Raw genomic sequence first — 27,508 nt, 5'->3', positions numbered from 1 at the left:
GTATTTCTAAAAACATAGCTTATTTGTCCTGATTATTTTGCTTGATCTCTATTCTCCTTAGCATCTAATCACTTTCATGGTTTCTACTAAAACTTTGATGCTAAAGATGATTGTAACATTCTCACTAGCTTGAGGCTCTAATTCAATATCTCACCATTACTTCAAACTCAGTGCATTCCAAATGTCTGAACTTTCTCCTCCTCAATTTCCTGATTCCTTCATTGATCTGCCACTTTGCCAGACATTCAAACTGGAAATATCCATAATGCCTGCTCCCGCGTTCCCTGCCCAGCCTTTCGCCATCAGCTGGCCATCCCCTCGGCCTTACAGCTGCCCTGCTTCACTCAGGGTTCTTCCCAAGAGACAACATCACCACCAAGTCCATCTTCCTAACATGGCCTTCACTATTATGATTTGCCTATTCCATGACTTTCAGCAGCTCCCTGGTATGGGCACCTAAAAACCTCAGTGGGCCTTCACATAGCTTAGCTGCTCCTATCAGGTGACTCCTTTATTGCACTGCTCCTCGAAAGGCACAACATGCTCTATTAAATTTGTCTTATGTTATATTAAAGGATACACCTAAGATAAACCAACGGTTGCCTGGAAGGCAAACTTCCTTTCGATTGTTTTTTAATATATCCTGTGCCAGCAAGACGGTGCTAAAACTGAATTGCACCACGTTTTCTGAAGTCCTTCAGCCTGAGGGTTCTGGCCGCCCCAGACCCACTCTTGCCCCTGCCTCTGCTCTGGTGTAAACTCACTGTCTCCTTGGGATAGTTAGTGTAGAATGTGGATTTGCACTCTGGGCTTTGTGCTTGCATCCAATTGGCTATGTTTGTTCACTTCTCTTCTGGCATCTGCACCCAAGACTCCCTTGGATTTGTGGGGATCCAAGTCAATGGAACAATTCTTCCTTTTATTAAGGAAAGACACAGTGTTTAGTCTTATCTAAGCCTGTGGTTATGTTTTCTCAAATGCCTGAAATGCTCTTCCTTCTCCTTTCAAACTATCAAAATAAATAAAATAAAAATGCAACCCAGCCCCATTTCCTTTGCTTATTAATTTGATTTGCATAGACAGCTCTCCTCTGAATACTGCAGCACAGAGACCAAACTCCCCTATTTAACACTGAACTATACATTGTATTGTACTATTTGCTGCGGTTTCATGACTATCAGTCTCATCTCCTGATTAGACAGCATAAACTTCCTGAGGGCAAAAACCATGTTTCACATTTCAATCTGCCCTTTGCCCCGTAGGGCCTACACTGGAGGGTACAGAGTAAGTGCTTCACAAGAATACTCTGGCTGGTTGATTCTCAAGGGACTCAAATATCTATTTTGTCCATAATTTCCACAATTCAACAAATGGTAACCAGCCAATGCTACAGAGGAATTCTACAGCTCAAATCACTATAATCTCCTTAGGAATTTATGGTTTCTTGACCTTCCTGAAGCCAAGTTTAGAGTATAAACACTGTAGTTACATGATAATCAACTAGCAATGTGTGTGGGGGGGCCACCAATAGCTTTTAAGAAGTTGAGATTCAAGATAGGATGACACAACAGGAACACTTCTCTACCAACAAAAAGGTATTTATGATGATGAATATGTAATTATATTTAGATCTAAGGTATCACTTGTTGCTTAAAACTTAGGGATGCTGGAAGGCCATTCATTAGTACATACTGAGATTATATTTAAAATTTTTACTTTATTCATATGCAATTACTGGAAAATCAATTCATTTTTAAAAATTCAATGAATTCTTTCATGGATAGACAAACACGGTTGAAACAAGATTGATGCTTTACTGGTTAAATGAAATCATGGGAACAGAGCACTTTGGAAAAGAAAAGTGATTTCTAAATAAATGAAATGCCAGCTTCCTCTGGGACAGACCAGCTAGTCCAGTTCCCCTCATCTGTGTATCCAAGCCAGGATTCTGCTCTTTCTTGCAGCCTGAGGTCTTCACCACAGCTACTCTAGAAACAGTGTAGCTTTCTCTCTAGCATCCAATGCTTTAGCAGTTTTTTGATGGAAGCAAAGAACAGGAATGGTTCATAGAGGAAATGCACAAGCAGTGCTCCGCCTGTAAAGTGAGCGGCAGTTACCTGGGAGAAGAGCCATTCTCATACCTCTACCTTTTTGCCAGCAACACCTACAGAGGTTCAAGTGAAACTAGTTCTAGAAAACCATTTAAATTTTATCAGGCCTTTAATCATTTGTATGACACTTTAATTAAAAATTACGTGTTTGTGTGAACAAGAGAAACAACTTCCGTATTATTTTTTAAATCCGTATTTTTTAAACTGAGGATAGAGCTCACTGGACAGAAGCAGGTTGTGAAACAATTTCTGGAAAGCTGATGGGTAACAACGTCACCTAGTACAACATTGTGTCAACAACGTTCCCCCTCTCTGAACCACCCCCACTGCAACTGTACCTGTTGGTACCTCTTTCCTGTCAGCAGGCTTGCTCTTTTAGAAGCCAAGCTCAGATCCTGCTGCCTTGATCAACTGAATAGCATGGAAATTGTGCAACATTTTAACCTATTTTATGTATTTATCAGAGGAAAAAATGCCAGGGATTTGAGAAATAGCATAAGAATCACTAAGAATTCTGTTTTCTATCATTGATACTGAAGAGCAAACAAAAGGATCCCTTTCCAATGTTGTTTGCTACGGAGCTGCATAATATTACTTGGCTTCTCAGAAACAGTGGATTCCACAGGAACTGGTATGATCTGATGTGGTTAGAGACAAATGCAAGTGTTAACTCCACTTGATTTTCAGATTTTTTCAGGGGGAGGTGCTCTGGACACCCAGGATATGTGACTAAATGGTGCAAATTGATAAAGCTGCCTGGGCTGTAGAACATGCTAAAGAAAGAGCATACATTACAGAATCACCGACTCTGCCGCTGACTAGCTGTGTGACCTTAGTCAATTTACTTAACCTCTCTGGGCCAGTTTCCCCACCTGTGAATTACATATCTGGAATATTTTCTTACCCTCAAAGGTGTAGACTTAAAGAAAAACTTTCTAATCAAATTAGCTTTCTTTATCTTAAGGAAGTTTTTAAGTTTTTGGAATTAGCTTCCCATTCCCCATATAATAGCAGCAATGAACGATGACATGACAGGTGCCATTTACTGTTGTCAATTAGTAATATTCCTGAGTTGGCAGCTCTTCAGAAATTTTATTTTCAAAATTAACAGGTTCTTTTAAAATTCATTTTGCATGTAATATACAATTGTTTCAGCACCATTTTTTTTTCCTTTTAAAAAGACTACCCTTTCTTTATTAGACTGCTTTGGTACCTTTGTTGAAAGTCAATTGGACATATATCTGTGGGTCTATTTCTCAACACTCCATTCTCTTCCACGGATTTATGTATTTATCCTTTTGCCAACATCACATTGTTTTGGTTATTGTAATTGTATAGTATATCTTCAAAAAATAGGTAGTATGATTCCTCTAACTTTATTCTTTAAAAAATTGTTTTGGCACATTTAGTTTCTTCTCCCCACATAAATTTCAGAATCAACTGTTTATAGCTTAAAAAAAAAAAAAAATCCTGCTGGGATTTTGGTTGGAATTGAGTTAAATCTGTATGTCAATTTGGAGAGAACTGGCATCTTTATTAAAGTAACTTTTCCAATCCATTAATTAGTATATCTCCCCTTTTTATTTAAGTGTTTGATTACTTTCATTATTGTTTTATAGTATTCAGCATACATATTCTGCACATGTATTGTTAGACATGTATTTCATTTTTAGGGAGAACTGTTTGTAAATGGCATACGAATATATTATATATATTTGGTTTTTTAATTATTAATTGCTGGTATATAGAAATGATTTGTTTCAACCTTGCTAAACTCACTTATTAGTTGAGGGCTGGTTTTTTATTTTTGGGGTTTTTTTTTTTTGGTTTTTGTGGATTCTCTGGGTAGTTATGTCGTCTGCAAATAGGAACAGCTTTATTTCTTCTTTTCATGTGTACCTCTTTATTTATTTCTCTTGTGGTGGGGCTAGGATTTCCAGTTTGATGTTGAATAGGAGAGATGGGTGTGGTCGTCTTTGCCTCATCCCCACCCTTGGTCCTTCACTAGGGCAGGGTTTTTACAGATGCTCCTTCCTCCTCCCTGACCCCCACCCCGCCAAGAGAAGGAGTTCCCTTCTGCTTTTAGTTAGCTGAAGAGTACCCATCTCTATTTTCATACTGCCTTGTGTCAAGGCCAGGAGATTCTGGAGGAAAAAGGGAAACTCACAGCCATTTCAATGGTAGCCCAAATTCTGATCTTCCTCAATCCATCTGCTTTCATTTATTTTTCAGAGACCTCAGAGTTGCTCCATCATTCTGTCCAGCTTTCATTGCTGAATTCAGTGGGAGAGAAAGGACAGAATGTGCTTACTCCACCTTATTCAGAACTGGAACCCTTGAGTCATTTTGGAGTGAAATAAAGAAAATTAACTGGTTTATTTTGTTCTAGTAAAAGTATGTATTTAAAAAAAAAAAGTGACGAGGATCGAACAAGGAGTTCAGTTTGATCTCTTTTCATGGCTACTTTTTTTTTTTTTTAAAGGAAAAGTCAGCGATACCTTTATTGCTTTGCGGGGAGGCGGTGCTCAGGAGCTGTAGGCCCGGGGGCCAGCTCCGTCTTCACCGTCTCGGGCTCTGGCTGCGCTGGAGGGCGCGGACCCTGCGGCCAGCGGCCGCGCGCAGAGGCGCAGAGCCCGGCCGTCGCTGTTGTGTCAGGGCAGCGCCGACGTGCCCCGCGGGCCTGCGCGTTCTTGTAGATGGCGCTCGCACCTACGAGGTGGCTGGCTTTCGCCGGCCATCTGTTTCCGGCTCCACGCCCACCGCCTTTTCCTGCGATGTATCAGCAGCTGTCGCAGGAGTTGCGGGCCTTCAGGTTATTGGCTTCTGGGCTGTGTGTCCGCTTGTTCCCCTTGATCAGGAAGCGGGAGCAGCTCCGGACAACCGTCCGCCGCAGGGGGGCGACCCGGCAGCTCCTCTCGCCTCAGCGCCCAAGAGGAAAGAGGCTTCTATACAGACTTTGAACCAATCTTCCAATTTTAAGTGCCACCTCGCACTCCAGCCTCCAAGAGTACATGTGTCTCCAAGTCCTGATGTTTTTTGGGTTTCCGCAGAGTAAAGCAGCTTGTGTCTCGCTGGCTTTCCCCTCAGGAGAAATGGGTTTTAGCCGCTCTCCAGTCACTAACTTGGCTACGACCCACCCATCTAGTTTCCACCCGCCGAAGTGCCGAGTCGCCCGCTGCTGTCAAGCCTCCAGGTCTCTTCGTCGTTGTGGATTTTGTACCATTCGTTCTTGTATCTTTTTTTGATCCTTTATCATTCTTTTACTGGGATTTTGGTAAGAAGGAAAACCAATCACATGTGTTTCATTTGTCAGGAGTCCCCGTCTCCTTTCTTAAAAACTGGATTCAGGTATTAATTCACCTTGAAACACCTTCCAGAGACAGTATGTGACCCATATTTTGCCATGTATAATGCGCACTCACGTTTTTTGCCCAAACTTTTAGGAAAAAAATCTTTCGTTTTAATTTTTTAATGGAAGTATTTATTTATATTTAGAAACAAAGCTGATTATTGTATTCCAGGGTATTATTTTGCTTACATTCTTACATTGTTATTGCTTTCTAGAGTTACACTTTTAGTGCATAAGCATAAATAAAAATTAAAAACATTTATATAGATATGGAATTAGTACTATCCATGTATAATGTGCATCCTTATTTTCCCCTCAAAAATTTGGGCAAAAAGGTGTGCATTGTACACAGCAAAATACGGTATCCTGTGCTATCTTCTGATCTTTAAATCATGCTTTTATCAATTTCTTGACCACACTGCACTGTAATTTATTTAACTATAGCTCTACTGCACTGTAAGTTCCCTGGGTCTGCACTTGTATCTTACTTATTTCTTTATCCTGGCAATTCTGAATGCTCAAAACTGTTAAATAAATAAATAAATAAGTGAAACTATCCGAAGAGAGGGGTTAGAGATGGCACCTGTGGCCTGACCTTGTAAGGAAACAGAAGATAAAAAGAAAGATATATTTAGAATGTTATAAAGAGAAACAGAAGAATACTGTATACAGAAAAACTAAACGACAGCTCTAAATTGGACTTGCTCTTAACTGTTCTCAGGACACGGGCTAAAGATGATGTATATTTTGCTGTGTGTTTTGGGGCCTGTTCTAATTTGTCTTTTGAGTAAGGCTAACCACTCTCACCCTCCACTGACAGGGGCATCACCCAACCGTCGCTCTGTTATTGATTTCCTGCTTTTCTTTAAGCTGACAGGTTTAGGCACAGACCGTTTTTTTTTAGTTCCTTTTTTGGGCCTGACAGAAGTTTTTCAAACAGGATGATAAACAAACTGCACATTTTAACACTAGGACAGATAATGAATTATGTAATTCACTGGGCCATAATTTAATATTAAGTGTTTGGGTAACAGGGCTTCATTGAAATTTGGCTTTGTTTCCATGTAAGCATCAACCTTATATTCTATATTCTGTAGTCCAATATTACCCAAATTCTAAGTTTGTAACTTTTTTCCCCTGAGTTTTTGTTTATTGAGTTATTTATTCTATGTCAGGCATTAATGTATTTCATTCTTACAACAACTTTGTAAGGTATGATGAGATTATCTTTATATTATGAATGAAAGTGTAACTTAGAATGAACAAGTAATTTGCCAAAGATCACACATAAAGTGGAATGTGGATTTGAACCCAGATTTAACCACTTCAAATTTTATGCTCTTAAACCATAGGTTATACGGCCTATGAATAAAATTGCAATTCCATTTATAAATATAATGGTAAGGTTTTATTTCTATTGCCATTGTGATATGTTGACTTTACATGAGTATGTAAATTCTGAGCTCAGAACTATAAAAATTCTATAGCCATTGACTGTCAACATGTTCACTGCATTTGACATCTCAATTTATAATTGACATATAAAATTAATTTGTTTTCCTTACAGTACTTTAAAATCATACACTTGTTGATTTGCTTGTCTTAGGGAGGTGGTTGCTGATTTTAGTTATATTTAGCATTTACTGATAAAGCTGTGATCCAATAGAAGCAATACTTTTGGAAGTATGTAAAAATCAACTAGCAACTTCCTTCTGAAATACAGTGTTTAGAAGAAAGGTGTCCCCTGTGCATGAGCTCATGAGTGTCATCCTACTTGAGGGCAGACTTTTCTCTAATCCTTTACTCAAACCAAATTTCTGGTTCAAGAAGAACTCTGCCAGTCAGTAATTGGGACAACTGTGGGCTTCAACATTTCCCAGAGATAACACGGTAGCATCTTGTCTACATCCCCAATGCCCCTTTCCCTTCTTTTGCTTCTCTCCTTGTCTACATTTCTATTGCCTTCTTTCTGGAAGGCTTTGCAGTTAGGTAACTGTCATAATTCCTCCTGTGGATTTAAAGGCTTAACCAGGCCAGTAGAATGCTGGGTTTGGCTTGAGAGATAATTGCTAGTATTCAGAAATTTTGGGAGAAGACTGATAACCTTTGGTAGCTTGATGTCAGCCAGGAGGAAATAGGTACAATGTGGATATCAAGAAATAAATACCAAACCAGGCCCAGAATGCTGGTTCATCAGCATACCACAGGGGGGCCATGCCCTTCAGGGAATCTTGTGCTTTCATTAGGTACTCCTAAAGCCCTTACTCAAAAATCTAGATTCAAAGAGAACTTCTATGGCTGAGATTTCTCTAATACAGAGACTTTCAACATTTTTTCATCTCATAGCATACATTAACTATTAAAATTCTGTGGTACACCAAAAAATACATTTTTTGCCAATCTGACAAAAAAAATAAAATTTTGATTCATTCACACTGGATGGCTATTATTTTGTTGGCTATTGTCATTTTTTAATTTGACACTCTAAGGGAAAAGAGGTCAGTGCTCTTGACTAAATAGTTAGGTATCACATGTTTTAAAAATTCTTGCAGCACACCAGTTGAAAATCACTGCTCTAACAGGACTAAACAATGGAAAAATTCTTAGAGGTATTGCCTAATTGTTACTGTGTAGACAAACAGCTAGGTGACCTTCTGAAAACCAGCTCTACTGACACATTGCTAGGAGATATGGCGGGAAAATATAATTTTTTTTAAGTGTTGCCTTTTTGGACTAAGGATAATTCCCAAAGGCATATGTACATATAACAACCCTATGAGATATGTGTTACCCTATAGCAACAACCCACAGAATCAGACTATTAAGTATTTTCAGAATTACTGACGAAAACAAAGCATAAAGTACAAGAGTGGACTATGTTCCTTAAAAAGAGCAAGGAATTATGAAGCTCCACAGAGGATCTGGAGATAACATAGCTTGTAGAGTGAAAAACTAAATTTACTAATAGAGTAGCAATCAAATAATCTAGTGCTTTCCAAAACTGAAAGTAGTCCTTATCATCTTATCAAGATTTTAAAAAATCATACCTGTTGAACTAGTGATCAGGCTTAGTTAGCTAAGTACAGCAAGCTACATTTACTCATATTACTAGAATATTTTCTTGGAAATGGGGGACGGGTGAGTTGTGCTCAATGCAAACTAGCTCCTTTTCTATGTTTTTTAAAAAATATGCATCTCTCTCTTTTCAAATATTTACTGTGTTTGCTGTGTATCAGGCACTATCTTAATTATTAAGGATGACTAAGTTCCAGTCCCACACTGTCTTTGCTTTACAGGATTCTATCCATTCTTACAGTATATAGTATTATTCAAAGGCTTCAAAAAGGTCCTACCAGTAATATATAAAATATTTAGTTTTGGATTAGTTTACTGTAATTAGAAGACAATGTTTGAAAGCTGTAGCCTTTTTGCTTTCACAAGAATAGTCACCAAGAGCCTTTTTGAGGAAATGATTTAAGTTCTAAAGAAAGCTGTGGTGTAGCTTTAACAGCCTTCTCAGGAGGAATCCAAATGTCATTAAATAAAAATATACAAAAAGTATGCTTTATGAAGAATACTATGAAGCATAGTTAGAAGAATTTTGTCATATAATTAACTTATGCTTCTGAAAACATGGAGTGTAAAAGTGATAAAAATGGATTCTTAATAATGGGGTCCTAGAACAACAGTTAGAGTGATGCTTTTAATTTGTTGTTACAGTTGTTTACTATGAAAAAACCACATGTTCCTATCAAAGCATGTAAAATTAATGAACACATTGTATACCCACAGCTTAGTATATACTCTCTTGCAAGCTATACTCATTAAAACAACTATCAATGACTTCATTAAACAAAAACAAAAGTTCAAAACAAAAATGGCTTCAGAGTTAATTAGTCTGGAAGCCTGACATGTAGCAAAGGCAGCAAAAGGATAGAGATAAAGCATGTGACTAACACAGTTACCTAAATAAAACACTGCTTTTGATACCAGGCACAGGAATTCGGGAAAGGTGGGAGTCAGTAAGCAGTGGCTGGCGTTGGAGGTGATTTGTCTCACCTTCACTGCTGAACTAAAGGAGCACATCAGGATTAACAGGAACCACCCAAGCAGCCAGCCAGGGGCTGCCTCAAATTACTGGAGTGCAAACCTGGTGTTTTCACTTCTGTGATGTAAAGTAAGTTCTTTTGGCCACTAGGTGGAGATCAGATCACTCTGCCAGTGCCAAGGGAAGGTGCTGGCAGTCAGCAAGTGAGAAGTAAGGTGTGAAGAACCTGTTCTTTTCTCAATACTTCAATCAAGCTCCCCAATCAGGAGCAGACCTAGGTTGAATAGAGGGTCCATAAATGAGGAATAGCTTGAAGGATTGAACAGGAAAAGAACTGTAAAAGACAAATTGTTGCTTGTTACTACCATTACCCCTGGAATAATTCACAGAGTTCGTTGTATAAAGTGCTAGTAAGTACTTTATAAACCGATCTAAATAAGAGCCATTAAGTATGCAGTCTCATTGTTCACCAAGCATTGAGAAGGAAAAGGAGATATATATCCAAAATTAAAACAATGGCAGACTATTTGGAGAATGAATCCTTTCTGTTTATACATAAAGACATGTTCACAATTTGTTTCTCAGTTTGAATCTGTATATAAATATACATTTTTAATATCAGTAAGAATGGATCAGGGAACATCAGAGATAGAAGGAGAATGTTAGATAACATCTATTCTAATTTTCCAAATGGAACTATGATTCAATTATAGAACTATGATTCAATTATAAATTATGTAACTGTTTCTGTTATAGCTGAACATTGAACTGGAGACATAGATATATGTTTCCTAGAAAATAGTTGGTTTGGGGAAGGATCAGATTTGCCTGGTATAATATAGCCAAATATTTTGTTTATTTTTGAGATGTTAGATACTATAATTCTGTTTATTCCTAACTTAATCATATATATTCAACAAATACCTATTCAGTTATATAAAACAAATGAATAATTTGTGACAGTTTAAAAGAATTCCATTTGTTATCAAATAGGTTTAATGACCAGTGTACTTTAGTGTATATGAATGTGAGCATAAACAAACATATTAATTGCCTGTTGTGTACCAATCATTATGCCAGGAGCTGGGAATACAAAGATGCACAATGGAGTCAGGGAAGACACTGGAAAGAGAAAAGCTACATAGCTAAAACACAAATAGAGGTTAATTTTTGTAGTGGTTGACACCAGTTATCAAAATCATGAGGAAAATACCTTTTTAAAGTTCTGTAGTAAAAGATAAAAGGCCACAACTGTTGACCATCTATAACACAAGATATTAAAAATAAAATAAAATCTCTCCTATTATGTATCAGTCATTGTAATGATAATAGGAGCTTAATTAAAAGGGAGAAGAAACTAATGTTTAGAATTATAAAGGAAACAGAACCATAGTTAATCCATTTTCTAATTATTGTTATGGACAGTGACCAACATTCGGTCTGTTGCTGTGATAAATCCATTGCACTTAATGACATGTTTATTTTAGAGCTATACATTTGTTTTAGCTTAATTAAATTAATATATTCATGCTATTTCAAAAGGATTTGAGGTTGCTTGTCTACATTGGTTGGTGATTTTCAAAATTTTCCTTCAAGCTTTTATGAATCTAAGAGAACTATGTATTATTCATTCACAAATATATATAGTTCTCTTTTAAGGAAATCACAAAAATAATCACATGAAATAGTTAATTATTATTCAGGTATCAATGGAATAGTTTATGGAAATTTCTTATCTCACTAATTGGCAGAGCAACATAAATGGCAGAAACCTACCTTTCTTATTGCTGGGTAAAAATGAAATGTAATTAAGAAAGTTTTCTTCTGAAGATTAAAATAAAGAAATTACAAATAAATCCTTTTATGGTATGCTTTAGTATTGATGTGTACACAGGCTTTCTCATTGTTCACATTAGTTCCGGTAGCAGCTAGATTCAGTGGTGACTGAGTCATTTTTGGAGTCAGGGAGTCTCCTCTCATTTTGGAGACCTGTTCCCATGCATCTTTCCAGGGCAGGGTTGGGTCTACTTACTACGACTGCTAAACTTGCATTATCTGGAAGCAAGGCAGTTGATAAAAACACATCTTTATTAGATGTATAATTTTGTTTTTCTTCTCTAGCCTAAAAGTTTTGGCCTCATAATAATGTGCTGCATTTTAGAGCTTCAGTATTTCTATTTCCTGTATAGCATGTACAGGTGCTGACAATGATGGCAGTAAAAGTGAGAAGAGATGCAAAGGTAGTGGTGGAAACTGTTTAGTGCTTAAGGTTAAAAAATAAAAGTTGATTGCATGCTATGGTGTGAGGAACCTGTATATTTAAGCACTGCCAGAAAAAAACGTGTATTTTTACTTTTTCCCTAACTACATGGATAAAGTTTGCTTTTTCTCTGGGTCCAAAATTTATTTCAGCCATTTAAGCAACTATACTTGAGTCATTGGGCTAGAAGTTTTCACAACTGTGGCATTAGGAACTAAATTTATATCTGAATATGCACTCTTAAGAGATAAGGTCAATTCAAGTGGTACCTGCATTTGTTTGTCATCTTGCCCAATCATGTTTCTCCATTCTGTGAGCGAGCGCTGCAGATGTTCAAGTCCAGTTTCCCAAAGCCTGACATGACCTCCCATATCAACAGTAACAACACCACCTTTCCCCCACTCAGTGAGAAGAGCATCTGTGTCTGAAATAGTAGATAGCCAAGTGGTGTAGGGAGAGAGAGATTCTGATCTGAAAAAGAAATCACAATATTCAACCAATTGGTAGTCTAGGTAATGAAGCTAGTTTAACAAGATTTAGGGTTCATTAAACTTTTTATAAAGAATTCTAATAGTAAACACATTAAAAGATATTAACAGACTTATCTAGATAAGTAAAAAAAATACACGTTTAATTATTGATTATTTTTCTGTATTTGTGGATGCCAGATGACATTAGTATTCACCATCAGAAAGAAACTCTAAACCAACTCACACTTCACGAATGTGCAGTCTAAGGTCAGTGCTGAAACCAATCTTTTGTTTATGTGTGTTAACTGCCTTTGTTTTTGATATTTTACTTTTTCTAACTTAGGAAGTTATGTGGATTTATAGTCAGAAATTTATATATTTCTTGTGTTATATATTTCATACAAATGCATGTTTCATGTCTTTTATATTTCTGATACATATAGAGTCATTTCTAGGAGTGTACTTTTGCCTGTAAGAGTCAATTTCATACGTACTTTATCTGAGTATAGCTAGTACTATACAAAAACACACACTAGAAATTCTAATTACTAGTGTTGGCTCTCTAAATACATCTAATATATTCTGTACAAAATAAATTATTTACAGGGATGGTCTGATCTGATAATAAAAACAAACTATCATTGTTGGTCTGATAAAACCACAAACCCACTATGTATTAGGGAAAGCCTTATAATATTCCCAAAGTAACCCAGGCTACTTTGACCTTTTTATTCAGTCTGCCTTAGTAGATTTTAAACACAGTGTAACAAAGCCAGCTACTCTGGAACACAGAAGTCTTAGAAAATGTTTATATGAAGAGGATGACACCGGTAGGATGGGACCAAGTGTTTCAGAACTACTTTGCGAACTAGAAGGACTCCAAGAAAGTACCATTTGATATAATACAGGCTATAACTCTTTGTGCTCTCCAAAAAAAACATTTGCCTTAGGAAAAAAAAAATTAGTAGGTACAGATGATGAAGTAAAGGACTACTCAAGAGTAATGAAATTTATTCGTGTGAAACTATGATGTTTGAAAGTGTTCCAACAGCACACAAGATGTATGCGTCTAATGAGCACTGTATCTACTGGTTGCATATTTATCTCACCACCATGAAAACTGAAATTTACAAGGGCAATTTATTCAATATGTCAATAAACACTGCTGAAGAAATCACATTTTTACAAAATTTGTACACGAGGTCTAGAATCTCTTCTCTACTTTTTCTTTTTCAAATGTGTTCCCCTTATACATAATAATAAGTTCTTTAAGGAGCACATAGAATTACAATAGAGTGAAATCTAGATTTATATACACCCACATACAAGACTAGGCAGTATCATTTTACAAATGCAAATAATATAAAAATTTGAGGAAAATACATTTTACTGAGGGCAAAAGTGATATATTCATTTTGGCCCTTCATTTACATATAGTTTTACTGTATTTTTCTATCATTTGACATTAGCTATCAAATGGAAAATTCCTGATATCTAGCAGAAGGCTCAATTTAAGCACTTAGCAACAAAACTGAAATGCAGATGGGTTGTTCCCTTGGATTACATATATGCCAAAATATGACTACAGTTAATCCCAAGAGAAACTCAGGACATACTGACAATGAACAGACTCTAAACCACGTGGCATTTAAAATGTGGCAAGTCCAAATTTAGATGTTTTGTAAGTATAAAACACATAATAGCTACCAAAGACAGAAAAATGAAGGAATGTAAATTACATCATTAAAATTTTTATATTGAATACATGTCAAAATGACAATATTTAAGATACATTGTAAATAAAATACTAAAGTTAATTTCACTTGTTTCTTTTTACTTTGTTAATGTGCTTACTAAGGAATATAATATTACATATGTGGCTCACATTACATATTTCTCTTGGACAGTGAAGCTCTAAATGAGCTATGCTGACCAGCTGGCACTGGTTATATATACAGTTCTCTTCCAGATGTTCTTTCTATGGCAGGTATAATAGATGTTATTGAGAAATTTAAAAGAGAAAAGCACAGAAACAAAAAGCTAAGGCTAATGAAGAGAATATAAGGAAAGAAACTATTTAATACTTTAGTAATGTAAAATACAGAAAGTTATTTGCTTTTGTAACGTGCACTAATAGTATATTTTAATGAGCATACAATCAATATGGAATAAGGACTTTCCCTAAATGACTAAAATTATTTTCCATTCAACTAATACAAGAAGGCATAAATCTATTTCTTCAAATATGCTTTCATTATTTATACTTCTTGAACTTGACCAAAGGGTCCTAAGAAATGAAACCATGTTTCTGAGTTACTTGGTACTGTTATTCTGAGCTATTTTCTTCTGGGAATTGAGGAGTGGGTAAAAATGTGGCCTGGTGATATTTCAAGTAACTGACAAGTTCCAGTGTCCCTGGCCTTCCTGTGACATAGGAAGGCTTTTCAGGCTCCTCTGCTTAGGATTTCAAATGATTTTTTAATTTATTTTATTTTTTTTCCATCACCACTTATCCCTCCTATACCCCAACCGACTCCCTCCCCGCCTCAAGTGATGTGTTCACCGCTGTGTTGTGAAGCCTCAGTTACCTGTTAGGGAGTATATGTGAGGAGGGAATGTGAGACCAAAGCAGGTGCGCACCCAGGTTGAAGGAGGTTAGGCACAGTTGCACCCAGAGAGGGATGGGCTACAGGTAAGGACTCTTGTGTTCATCGAGGCAGACACTGACCCTCATTGCTTCTCCGTTTGTATCCCCAGTCTAGCTAGTGTGAATGCTTTGCTTTCTTCCCCGGACAATAATAAAAGCAGTGAATGGTCCAAATCTCTCAAATCCTTTGATTACTTATGGCCTTCATGACTGTAGATGCACAGTAACATATTTTAAAACAATATTAACCAAATGCTATTTAAAGTATTTTGACATTTTGAACCCATTTACCTCATAAAACTTATATAAAGTTAGTAAGTATGAAAACTTCTACAATACTAAAAATGCTGTTTCAGATACAGAAAAATTTACCATCAGGACAGATCAGCAAAAGAGAAATAAGTCTGTAAGGCTGATTGATTTATAACTATGTAACATTTGAACATTTTTCCAAAATAAAAATTAAAAAGGCAGTAAGGCATGCAGAAGAACAGCAAGATAAAAACCATCTGTAACTTAAAAAAATGCAGCTTTCTATTTCAGGAAGCAAAAAGCTACACATTTATTTAGAGCCCTTGTTACGAATTCACTCTTTTTTTTTTCACTCTGACATACAAGCTAAGAAAAAGGTAGAAATAAATTACCTGGGAATAGGAATATATCGGAGTTTCTTTGATTGAAGATCTGTGACTTCTATATAACCAGATGTTTGTGGAGGGGTAACATCTGCAAATAGTCATGACAAAGCCGAGTATTAAATTACTACATGATACCAAAATAGGACAAAAAAAAAAAAAAAAAGCATGAATCCTGCTAAAAGTGGAATGAAGTTATCAACAGCCTGAACAGAACTCTGAGACCCACTTGACAAGGTCCTAGGCTAAGTCCAGCTTCAAGGCAAGACTCTCCAACTTATGTTTCTGTTAGGGAAATACAAAGACTGTCAAATAGATGCATACTAGACAGTGATTCTTTACTGTCAAAAAATAACCTAAGTTCTTTTCACTCTCTTTGATAGCGTTCCAAGAAGGGTCAATGTTTTACCATTTTATTGAAATGTTTCATCATCTGAATTCTGGTTTCCTTCTTAGGAAGTCACAACAATGATAGTATAATAGGGTGGAATCAGTACGCTGTGTAATCAGACTGACCTGGTATGAAATGCTGACATTTCCTAACAGTGTTTTATGCTGGTCAGGATAATTGTTGCTCTGAGACCTGCTTTTGTCATTGGCAAAATGGGGATAAAAAGTAGCCTCAGAACATCATAAACATTATTTTGAGGATTAGATGAATTTAGTAAAGTCAAAGTACCAATTAGCAATTGTCCAAAACACAGTAGCAGTTATTGGGGCCCTAAGAGACAGGACAAGGTGAACTGAGGATGGGGCAGTGGGATGAGGACTCTGGGTCATGAAGAAAATGAAAATGTGGGGAAGGAGAGGGTTCAACAACAATGAAGTTGTTTCCCGGCAAATTGTGGGGCTACTGACTTCTTTTCCACGGCCCTGAGCACCACCATCACCCTCATCATCTCTAGCTGCTACTCACTGCACGTCAGGAACTCTGCTTAGTCTTTACAGATAGTATTTTTAATACTGATAACAACAAAGACTTAGGATTCTTATTTGAGAGAGGAGGAAGCTGAGGTTTACAGAAGTAATATAATGATGTAGCTTGCTTGAGGCAATGGAGCAGTAGAGTAATGGAGGAGGTTTTCAAACCCAGAGCTTTCTGCTTCTGCAATAGATGCTCCGTCTACTGCTCCCCACAGCTCCTACTTGAGTGGGCCCTAGAGTAACAACGATTTTAAAAATAGCCCCATTTTACAAGCTGTGAGCCACTATCTGTCTCTTAAAAAAAAAAAAATTTCCCCTATATAGAACCCATACTTTTAAAGATTTTTCCTGTTTATCTATTTATCTATCATCTAGCTATCTAGCTATTTACCTATTATCTATTGGCAAAGATATAGGTATATAAATATAGATATCTCTATCTTCTTACAGCTTATTAGAGGCATCAAAAATGTCCACATGAAGTATATCACATGTAGTTTACAAGAAATAAGAAACATGGTATTTTTATTTCATATTTGCAGTTGAAGGTGTTTCAGTAGGCTACCTGAGGAACTCAAAATCTCTCTTATTTATTCAAAAGACATGGTTGAGCTTGCTTTGCACCAGATACAACACAAAGCACTGGGGACAGAAAAGAAGGAGATGAGGAACTCACAGCATATAAAGAGGAAAGTTCTTTCTTGGGGAAAAAACAACTCTGTGGGCCCTTAGGGACTTAGAAAGAATTCCAGGGTGGGAATCACTGGCCTGGGGCCCAGCGTGTGCTGCAGAGCTAGGCAAGGAGTGGGCCAGGGGTATAGGGGTCAAGGGAAGGGAAGATAGTGCGCAGGGGTAGCAGAGGGTAAGAAGAACGAGTTACTATGGTAACCTGACCACCCAGCTGGATTGGCGGTCCCCAGATGGCCATTTGTACAAGATGAACATGCTTATCCTAAGTCAGGCTCTGCCTACATTGGAAGTGCTGCCTGAAATATAAGGTCAGCCTTGGATAAAATTTTGCATCATATATAATTTTTGACAGTTCCTGCTGGTAAGACCTAGCTGAAGTAGGCTCAGTTATTTATAGACTCAGGCTTTTTGCAAAAAATGGCCAGTTATTGAAGCAGTTAGGATGGCTAGAGCTGCCTAGCTTTTTGGCTTACCGCTAACAGGAACTATTTTCAAGTTGAGCTACTACCATTAGCACTTTGAGACTGCCGGAGAAAGCAGAGTAAGCCAACTTACTTAAATTATCTTTTTTTCTACATTCTTCTTCCTTTCACTGTGCAAATTAATTTCATGGCATAAAGACAATGAGAAAATTCAATAATGGTTGTGTCTATTTCAGGAAGAGAAAGCAAGAATTTTATTCTTGGTACTAAAAAATATTTCCACTATCAGAAAAGGCAATTTGTGGTATAAAGTACTTCAAAAAATGCCAAGGGCGGTGACAGTGGTAATTGTAAGCGTTTTAAAAATAATCAGAATTGATGTTTGCTGAATTGAAAATAAATCAGCTCAGAATACATGATTAAATTAAGGAAGTAAAAAACCTTGGCTAGATTTCTCTCCAAACTTAGCCAAATCCTTGTCTATCCATTTAAAATGTTCCAACATTGTAGAGAGGATGGAGGCTTAGTAAATTTCCATTACATTTATAATTCAGGTGGATTACAAAGGTAGGTATAAACTATATTTAGGGATTAGTTCCCAAACGATTACAGGGAAGTCACTGCTGCAGTGTAGACCACGCCGTTCCCATGAACCTGGGGTGGGGGGCAGAGGGGAGGAGGTGGCTCACATGCGCAGTGCCAAGATGAGGAGGAGGTATAAAAACTGTCCGGCAGAAGCACCAAGAACATTTTCTGAGGGAAGACGAAATTACGTTAAAAAAATTTACTCCTTTTAGCAATGTAATTTGATTGTTAACTACTATTTAACAATCTTGTACTCACAGATCAAGAGAGTGATATATGCTCTGCGATCACGCTGATACCAAATCTTTGAATTAACTCAAAGTTCAGAAAACCATGCACTGCTTTCAATCAAGAGTCATTATTTTGTGTTTAAAGAGCTGAGGCCTATGACTAAGAAAAAGCTAACACTTAATTAGAAGAAAATCAATTGGAAGAAAGCAGTAAATCTCCTTCCATCTGTATTAAACAAAAGTTATACTGTCATTGAGCCACCAGGAGAGTAGCCTTTAGAGTTTCTATTGATTCTTTAATAAAAGGCCGATGTGCATTAGTTCCTGACTAGTCAGGTGGTTGGATTCTATTTATTTTAAAAGATTGAATTTTCATCAGAGATTTACATGAGCATCAAGTCCCTCAAGTCGAAAGAAAAAGCAGTCAGCCCCTGCTTTCTCTTCTCATCCCTCACTTCCTGCTCCCAGAGATAGGATCAAATTTTATGCCATCTCTTTGCTGTTCACCTTCATCCTGTGGTACTGTCTTGATATTTTAGCTTTAGGGATTATTGATTGACTTGCCACCAGGTAAGATGAAGAGCTTAACTCTGCGTATACCTGCTCCCTGCCCAGCACCTTGTTTTTCCATTCCCAATGCATTTATACCAAAAACTTTGTTTAGATTAACATCCACTGCTTATATTATAATGATTATATAAATGCTATTCACAGCTGAACTATGTCTTATTTTCTCTTTCCTATACAACTTTTTCTTTTCATGGAGTTAATAATCATTGTGTTTTGTCGTTGGTTTGTTTTTTTATTTACTTAGCAAAAATTCATCCTCAAAGTGTTCCCTAATTGTCAATATCTTTAAATATAGTCAAATATATTGGATATATCACTTTCACTATCTTGGAGGTATCTCTCCTGAAATCTTCTCATTTTTTCTAACCTGAACTGGTTGGTCCCTGGGCCTGTGACCAGCTATTGTCCTGGTAAATCCCTTTACCGCTTTCCTAGGTATTTTTTTAATAGTCCAATAGAATTCTTCCTGTGCCAGACATTATCTGTATACATTTGGAATATTTAAGAAACACTGCTTAAACAAATGAGAAGAAATAAAACTTATACCAACCAAAAAAAAATTGCAAAAGATACAAACAGGCAATTCTCAAAAGAATAAATCACAAAATGTAAAAAGACATTTAAACTTACTAGAAAACAGGGAAAGGTAACATAAAACCACAACATAAAAACTTCTACAAGAATAGATGAGGATGCAGAGCCCTGGGAGTTCCTTTATGTTGTGATTAACAACTTTGGGAAACAATTCCGTAATGTCACTCTTAGATATAATATATACCTTACAGACTTTCAACATATACACAATAATACCAGGTAAAATGATATTCATAGCCCATTATTTTTAATAGAAAAAAATCAGAAAGACCCTAATGCATATCAATAAAGAATAGATGAACAAATTGTGGTATTACAGCAGTAAAAATTAATGAAGTAGAGCCATCAGTATGGATGATAAAACTCTCCTCATCAAACTTTCTCATCAAATTCTGGTCAGGCTCTTTCAAACTAGACCCTGAATTTTGGGCTTCCACAAGTTTGTCTCTGTATTGCCCAATTTTAGCAAGAATAATGCCATATAAGCTTAACCCAAATTCCTTACCCTCGGTATCTGAGTTCCTGATCCACTGGCCTGTCTACAGCACGAGTCCTCTTAGGTTGATTTAGTCAGAATTTTCCCTCACCCTCTTAGTAATTTTTCATCCACTGATCCCCACCAAATTGGAGGATCTATACTTCCTGATTTTAAGACAACTATAAAGGAAAAAGCTAGAAAGTAATTAAGAAAATATGGTAATAGTGAAAGGATGGACATATAGATCAATGGGACAAAACAGACCCACACATATGTGGTCAGCTGATTTTCAGCAGAGGCCCAAATAATTTAATGGAGAAAGTAGAGTTTTTCAGCAAATTGTGCTGAAACTACTGACTATCCCCATGAAAAACAATAAGCCTCACCCCACACCTTGTACCCTATGAAATATTAACTCAAAATGAAGCATAAATGTAAAATCTACAAACACAAAATTCTTAGAAGAAAACATAGGATATTTTTCCATTATCAAAATGGGAGAAAATGTTTGGAAAACATAAATCTGATACTGAATTTCTATCTAGGATATGTAAAGAACACTCAAAACTGATTAAAAAGAAGGTAAATAACCCAATTCAAAAAATGGGCAAAAGCTTTGAAGAGAAATTTCACTAAAGAAGATACACATGAAAAGATGTTCAACTTCATTAGGAACTAGGGAAAATGCAAATTAAAAATCATAATGTGATATCACTACACACCAATTAGAATGGCAAAAAACTGACAATACCAAGGACTAGAAAGGAGGCAGAGCAACTGGAACTCTCATTCACTGCTGACAGGTATGCAAAACAGTATTGCCACTTAGGCAGTTTCATCGTATGATGTAAAAATGCCACTCCTAGGTATTTACTCAAGTGAAGCAAAAACGTACATTCTTTAAAAACCTGTGTACAAATGTTCAGAATAGCATTATTCATTATTGCCCCAAATTGGAAACTATCCAAATATGTATCAACTTGTGAATGGATAAACAAACTTTCCTATATCCACAAAATAGGCTACTCACAACTTGGTAGTAAAAAGGAAAAAACTACTGGTACACACAACAAAAGCAGTTCTCAAATACATTACATTAAGTGAAAGAAGCCAGAATCAAAAGACCACACAGTGTTTGATTCCATTTACATGACATTCTGGAAAAGGCAAATCAATAGTACAGAAATCAGACTGGCAGGGGCTTGAGGGGTGGGGAGGGGGGAGGGCTTGATGGCAGTGCCACGAGGGAGGTTTGCAAGAGACAGAATAGTTCTCTCTCTGTTGTGGTGACAGTTACACAACTGTATGTATTTGTGAAACTCACAGCACTAGCACATTAAAAAGTGAATTTTTACTGTATGTAAACTGGACCTTAATAAGATAGAAATGTATACTTTAAAAATATCACTCTGATGTGTGAAAGGAAGAAAGAGTGGAAGAGGGAACTTCATTAGGAGGCTATTTGTAATATTCCAGTGCAAGATGTTGGTGATGATTTGGATGTTGGCAACAGATCTGTAGACATGAAAGTGGATACAAGATATATTTGTAAAATTGTACCAAAAAAACATGCAATTCATGATGGATTAGATCAGAGTGCCAGGGAGAAATATCAGGGCTGACCCCCAGGTTTCTGGGTATGTGAAGGTGCTCTAAATTCTAGTTCACAATTTCTTGTGATTCCTGGAATGCTCTGTCATGTGCCTGTACCTTTCACATGGGCTTCCCTCTTGGTAGAACAATTCCTACATTTGATTCATTCCCACTCATCCTTCAAGAGTCAGCTAATAATCACCAGTCTGGGTTGTAAGTTTGTCCTTTGTAGTCATATATCACCTTGTGAATATTCCTACCACAGCAGTGTACTGCAATTGTCAGTTTATTCACCCACCTCTTCTACTGTAGGAAACATTTTAAGGAAGTGATGATTTATGTGGAAGGAACTACTAATTCTAAATATTAACATATAACCGGGACTTTTCAATCCCAATAATAGATTATTGTAATACATTTGGAATTACATCTATGAAGTCCACACTAATATAAAAATGTAAACACAGGACAACATATTACTACCTCTATGACTCAAATAATAATAATCAGTGGCTCAATGGCCAAAATTTTTCAAAATTTTCTATCAATGAAAGCCAGTGTGCTTCCATAAAATTAGTTCTGGACTAGGAACTGGAAGGTCATGGTGCAAACTGGGCTCTGGGGTGACTCTCAGCAAATAATTTTACCTCTCTGTTTCCCTGCATATAAATTAGAGAGTACATTAACAATAAAATGGGGCTTTGGAGATTAAATGAATTTATACAAAGAAAATGATCAGCACAGGACCTGACATATGATATACAGTGTTGGTTATTGGTTTGACATCATTTCAAATCAAAGTTGTTTTAATCCACTTGTTTATGGCAAAAACAAAAATGTTGTTTTTAGAAATAAAGTTGTTTAGATGTAAGAATGAAGTAAGTTGTGTCATGATGTCGTTATCTCATCTGTTGTTATTGATAAGCACTCAGTAGCTCAGATGCTGAGAGGCCCTGCTGGGGCTTATGAAATAAAACGTGGGGAAGCAACTATGGCAAGGAAACATTTTACTAGAAATACTAAGAGTTTGTGAGGGCCTGTTTGAAAGTGTTCAGTTTGGGCAAAGTGACTGCTGATCTGAATAGATCTGTGAAGACTTTGGGTGATCAGCTCCTGCCCTGGTAAAGGCAACTCATACACCAGCAGCAGCCTGAGAAGGAAACCATCTTGTGTGCCAACACCGGAGACATTGCCATCTAGCAAAGTGCTGTAGCAACAAGGGACTTCTGTTTCTGTGCTGGTGGCTGGCCGTGTGCTCGAGACTGTCTAAGCAGTCTCTCGAAGAAAAGGTACACCTCAACGAAATTTGGACTTTATTTCCTTTATCTCCCCTTGCCTGAAACAATAGTGTGATTAATTGGTCATTGGTTTGAAGTATATTATTTCTTTATTGGCTTATTAAAAGACATTATTCTGTATGCTATTGACTTATGAAATTCCTTCAGTGAACATGTGTTAAATAAATTGCTGGCAAAGAAAACTTTGCCAGTCTGTCTTTTAAGGGTCACTTATGCTCAGTCTGAGCATAATTTGTAGCCTCAAACAACAAATACTTATATGCTGATTTTTGAGAGCATTAATAATTGAATCAGTCTGCCTAAGTCCCTGGCTTTTCACCACGAGAATTTAAGCCAGTGGTTTTCAACCTTTTTCACCTCATGGAACACATAAACTAATTACTAAAATTCTGCGGCACACCAAAAACATATATTACTTTTTTGCCGATCTGACCAAAAAAAATAAGTCAAGTTTTGACTCATTCATTTCGGGTGGCTGTTGTTGTGTTGGCTGTTGTCATTTTTTTATTTGGCAATCTAAGGGAAAAGAGGTCATTGCCCCTGACTAAATGGTCAGGTGTTGCATGTTTTAAAAATTCTTGTGGCACACCAGTTGAAAATTGATGGTTTAAAACAAAAGTCAGGCCCCATTTTCCATGTCTAATATTTTAGTGATTTTTAAATCTCCTTGACAACATGTGCTCTATAAAGTTATTGTATAGATTGTAATGCAAATGAAGATGAGCTACAAACAGCGATGGCTACAACTACACAGTGTAAGAAGGTAAGTGAAGACTTTCTGAGTACGTTCATGTGTTTAAAACTACTAGACCTCTGATATAATTATTTCCACTTATAAATATACAATAATAATGATAAATTAAATATCTCTATCAAAAGCAAACTACCTTCAACTACCTTTGCAGATTAGGAACTGGTAAGTTCCTTACCTTTTGGGTACACATCTTTTAGAGGGACTTCTCCCGGCGGCAATATCCTGACGATCTGATTGGTATCTATCAGAGTCACACAATTACTCTGTTTTGGAGCTCCACCTTTCTTCTTTCCTCCATAGAATGCTGAATCAGTGACCCTTGATTTATGCAAAGATGATGGCCTTTTCCAAGAATAAACTTCACTGGGTGACTGAAAATAAAATAAAAAGAGATTAAAGCCCTGAAGTGCTATGAACCACATTCACCCCACTCACCACAATTTTCATAATGCAGCCCTTTAAGCAGATACCAGTGGTAACTTTTATTTCACAAGTATAAGAAAACAAAATTATTCCTTAAACTTCTTTAATTTGTTACAGGAGATAGCTGCTCTGCCAATACTCATAATTTTCATACAAGTGTGAATATATAACATATTTTTTCCTTGAAATAAATTATAATTAAAAGGATGGAATATAACTATATAGATCATTTAAAAATATAACAAACTCCTAATGCATCCACCATCTGGTATAAGGAATAGAACATTACCAGTATTTTCTTAATTAAGGTATAGCTGACATACAACATCATATTAGTTTCAGGTGTATAAGGCAGTGACTCAACACCTATATACCTTCCAAAATTATCACCATGGTAAATCTACTTATCATAAGGCCCTGATAGCCCACACTGGGCTGTGCTCACGCACGGACACTCTCTCCACCTTATTTGGGCTCCCACGTCCTACATCAAAGTGCCCTTCCTGGGAACACACCCTCTTCATCCTGTCTGGACTTGATTCCCGTCACCAGTGGTCCCCCTGCCCCCACCACAGTTGTCCTTTCTACTTGCTTGGGTTCTGACCTCTAACACGACACTGGGACATGGTTTGTCCATTTTTTAATATTGGATTATTGGTTTTCTTACTCTTGAATTTTGAGAAGTCTTTACATATTCCTGATACAAGTCCTTTGTTGAAAATGTGATTTACCAATATTTTCTCCCACACCATAGACTGCCTTTTCCTTCTCTTAATAGCATCTTTTATAGAACTTAAGTTTTTAGTTTTGATGAAATTTATCAGTTTTTTTAATGGGTCATGTCTAAAATGCTTGGTACAATGTTTAATAGAAATGGTGACAGTGGGTATCCTTGTAATATTCTTGATATTAAAAGGAATGCTTTTAATGTTTTCACTATTGAGGATGATATGTACAGATATTTGGTATTAGGTTAAGAAAGCTTTAATATATTCATAAAAATTTAAGTGCTTCTGAAAATACCTAAAAATATGTTTGTTAACATAAAATGCTGAAAGTCTGCCTAATTGACTCTAATCTTCCATTAAATAAAAATTCATTGAACATCTTCTGTGTGGTGGGCCCCACACTAAATATGGAGGAACTCTTAAATTAACAAGATCACTTCCAGGCTATAAAGAATTTATACAGGGTTAATACAAACAGTGCCTTATATTCAGTTTTTACTGTCTAAATTTTTATAGCAATATTATGCCTCTATACTAATTTCTTCAATCAGAAGATCAATTTTTAAAATAGTTCTACCTTCATAAAAATAGGTCCAGTATTCACTGATAGCAGCAAGTATTGTAGAAAGCATATTAAACATCTCTTTCATTCAATCAAGGCCGCTGTAGATATTGTATTTCAACAACATGGTTCATTTTCAGTCATATAATACCATAGCAAATGCCTTTTACTTGATAATTAGGAAGACATATGGCAAAGTACTAAGCCACATATTATCCACTGGGTTTTGGATTTCAAAAGTCTTTTACCCTGAAGTACTCATTATTCATTAATTAAAGATTTGAGGTATGTGAGATTGGTATACTATCAAGCAGAGCTCATAATTTTACCTTCAAATGATTCTACCATCACACCTAAAAGCTACAAAGGAAATTATGAAAATTAAATGTTTAATCAAAATACATGAAGCTACATCTAAGGTTTAATATTAGATGGCAACTTGGGTGGAAATGACCTTCCTGTTTCATTTATCCATATTACCATCGGGGAAGATGGTGCCTAGTTTCACCTGAAACCAATTACAAACAGCCTCTTCTTTACACATAATAATAAATAACAGCAGAAGGGCTGATCTAAAACACAAATTAAGTTGAGACCATCGGCATTTATAATATAATCTGCATGCTGCAACAATACAATAAATCAGAGCAAAACTCAATGGAGTATGAATTGATGTTCATCAGTGTTGAAAATTTTAACCTACAGTAATGAGATCTTGACATATTTCACTTGTAAAAATTCCAGAAGACATTTTTTTTTAGTAGTCTCAAATTGTTCCTCTTGACAGATTATATGAGCACTCATTAAGACAACATGGTACAAAATCACTGTTAGTTGGTTAGGCATTTACACATGAATGCCCATTTACGGGTAATACTGGTTTTCCCTTACTAAATTATATAACTGCATCATACTTTAAAGGGTAATTTTTAAAAAGCCATGAAGTCACTTAGGTAAAACACATTTTTAATGATTGATTTGGAAAACAGAATGTTGATCTGAAATGTTTATCAGAAAATTGCATTTTAAATTATGCCCTCAAATAGGTTTTTATCATAGGACATATTAAGAGGAAGAAATATTCATATTCAATAACTTTAAAAAAACGGATGCTTACCATGAGATCTGGGAAACCAACAACAACTGTAGCATAGCTATTCTCATCTGAGAGAATTCGGTTAGGAGAGGCAATCTTTTGTCCCACAGCTGAGCTCAGATTTTCAGATGATAACTGATCGCTTGAAATTTTATGAGGTATGCTGAAATCTGTTTCTGAATAGTGTCAGAGAAACATTAGATACCATATGCCCTTAAAATGCTCCTTGAATTAATTTTTACAAAATTTCATTCTCATCAAATCAAACAGAAAAACACATGTTAAAAAAGAGAAAACATTTTAAATTACATTCATGGCCTTTCATCTGAGAAAACTCAGTTTTTTACAATCAAGGCAAGTTCACAAAGTAATTTCAAGTATTTATAGAATTAAAAATTTTACTAACAATAAATATAATCATTAACAGAACCCTGTAGAAAAGATGTAAAACTGATCTAATCCATGTTGGTAATGGTATGTTTTAGATTTTATTTATAAGTCCTATTCACTTCCCCCAAACTGCGATGAATTAGAAATCCTGATGGTCTGTGTAAAAAGGAAAAAAATGCTATCCTAAATTAGACTCGGAACTTAAATATACATAAAAACTCTTACTTGTCAGTTAAAAAATTCAAAGACAGAACTTAAAAGATGGTAGATTCTAATTTACTATTTCTAATGTAGTGACTAAGTTTTCCCTCGGTGTAAGTTTACCATATACTGCCAATATCGCTGTTAAATGATTCTGGAGGACAGGGTGTCATCGAAGCATGCACCCAGCCGGCCATAAACATGGAGAGCACAGCGTTTACCTTGTGTAACTCCAAACCCAGGGCTGGGAGGCTCCTCTTTCAACACATACAACTGGCAAACCCCACTGTCTTCAGATTCGATGTGTGCAGGCTTAGTTAGAAGGTATTTCCTGTAAACAAAACAAACAGCTATGTGAAAGTTGTTCTTTTCCCAATAATTGTGTGGCCAGACAGGAAAAATGGAGTTCATCCCCCTAAGCCGCTTTTTTATATTTTGAGTATCATTTGT

General features: G+C 36.3%; 1 protein-coding gene across 2 annotated transcripts in view; it reads right to left on the bottom strand.

Annotated features, from left to right (window-relative positions):
- The window catches only part of VWA8 (von Willebrand factor A domain containing 8), a 390,182-nt gene that overhangs the window by 100,456 nt on the left and 262,218 nt on the right, over positions 1 to 27,508 (bottom strand). For both annotated transcript variants that reach the window (XM_054586385.1, XM_054586386.1), the window contains exons 33-37: positions 27,280 to 27,389; positions 26,489 to 26,643; positions 23,834 to 24,029; positions 15,530 to 15,611; positions 12,038 to 12,239 (exon numbers count right to left, since the gene is read on the bottom strand). In XM_054586385.1, the coding sequence (XP_054442360.1) occupies positions 12,038 to 12,239; positions 15,530 to 15,611; positions 23,834 to 24,029; positions 26,489 to 26,643; positions 27,280 to 27,389 (745 nt within the window). The remainder of the gene's footprint in view (positions 1 to 12,037; positions 12,240 to 15,529; positions 15,612 to 23,833; positions 24,030 to 26,488; positions 26,644 to 27,279; positions 27,390 to 27,508) is intronic.

This window comes from Pteronotus mesoamericanus, unplaced genomic scaffold (genome assembly GCF_021234165.1).
Source record: "Pteronotus mesoamericanus isolate MK-2021 breed Mesoamerican mustached bat unplaced genomic scaffold, CSHL_Meso_final contig_94, whole genome shotgun sequence".
Taxonomy (NCBI): Eukaryota; Metazoa; Chordata; class Mammalia; order Chiroptera; family Mormoopidae; genus Pteronotus; species Pteronotus mesoamericanus.
The sequence above is the reverse complement of the archived record's forward strand: the minus strand, read 5'-3'. Positions and strand labels throughout refer to the sequence as shown.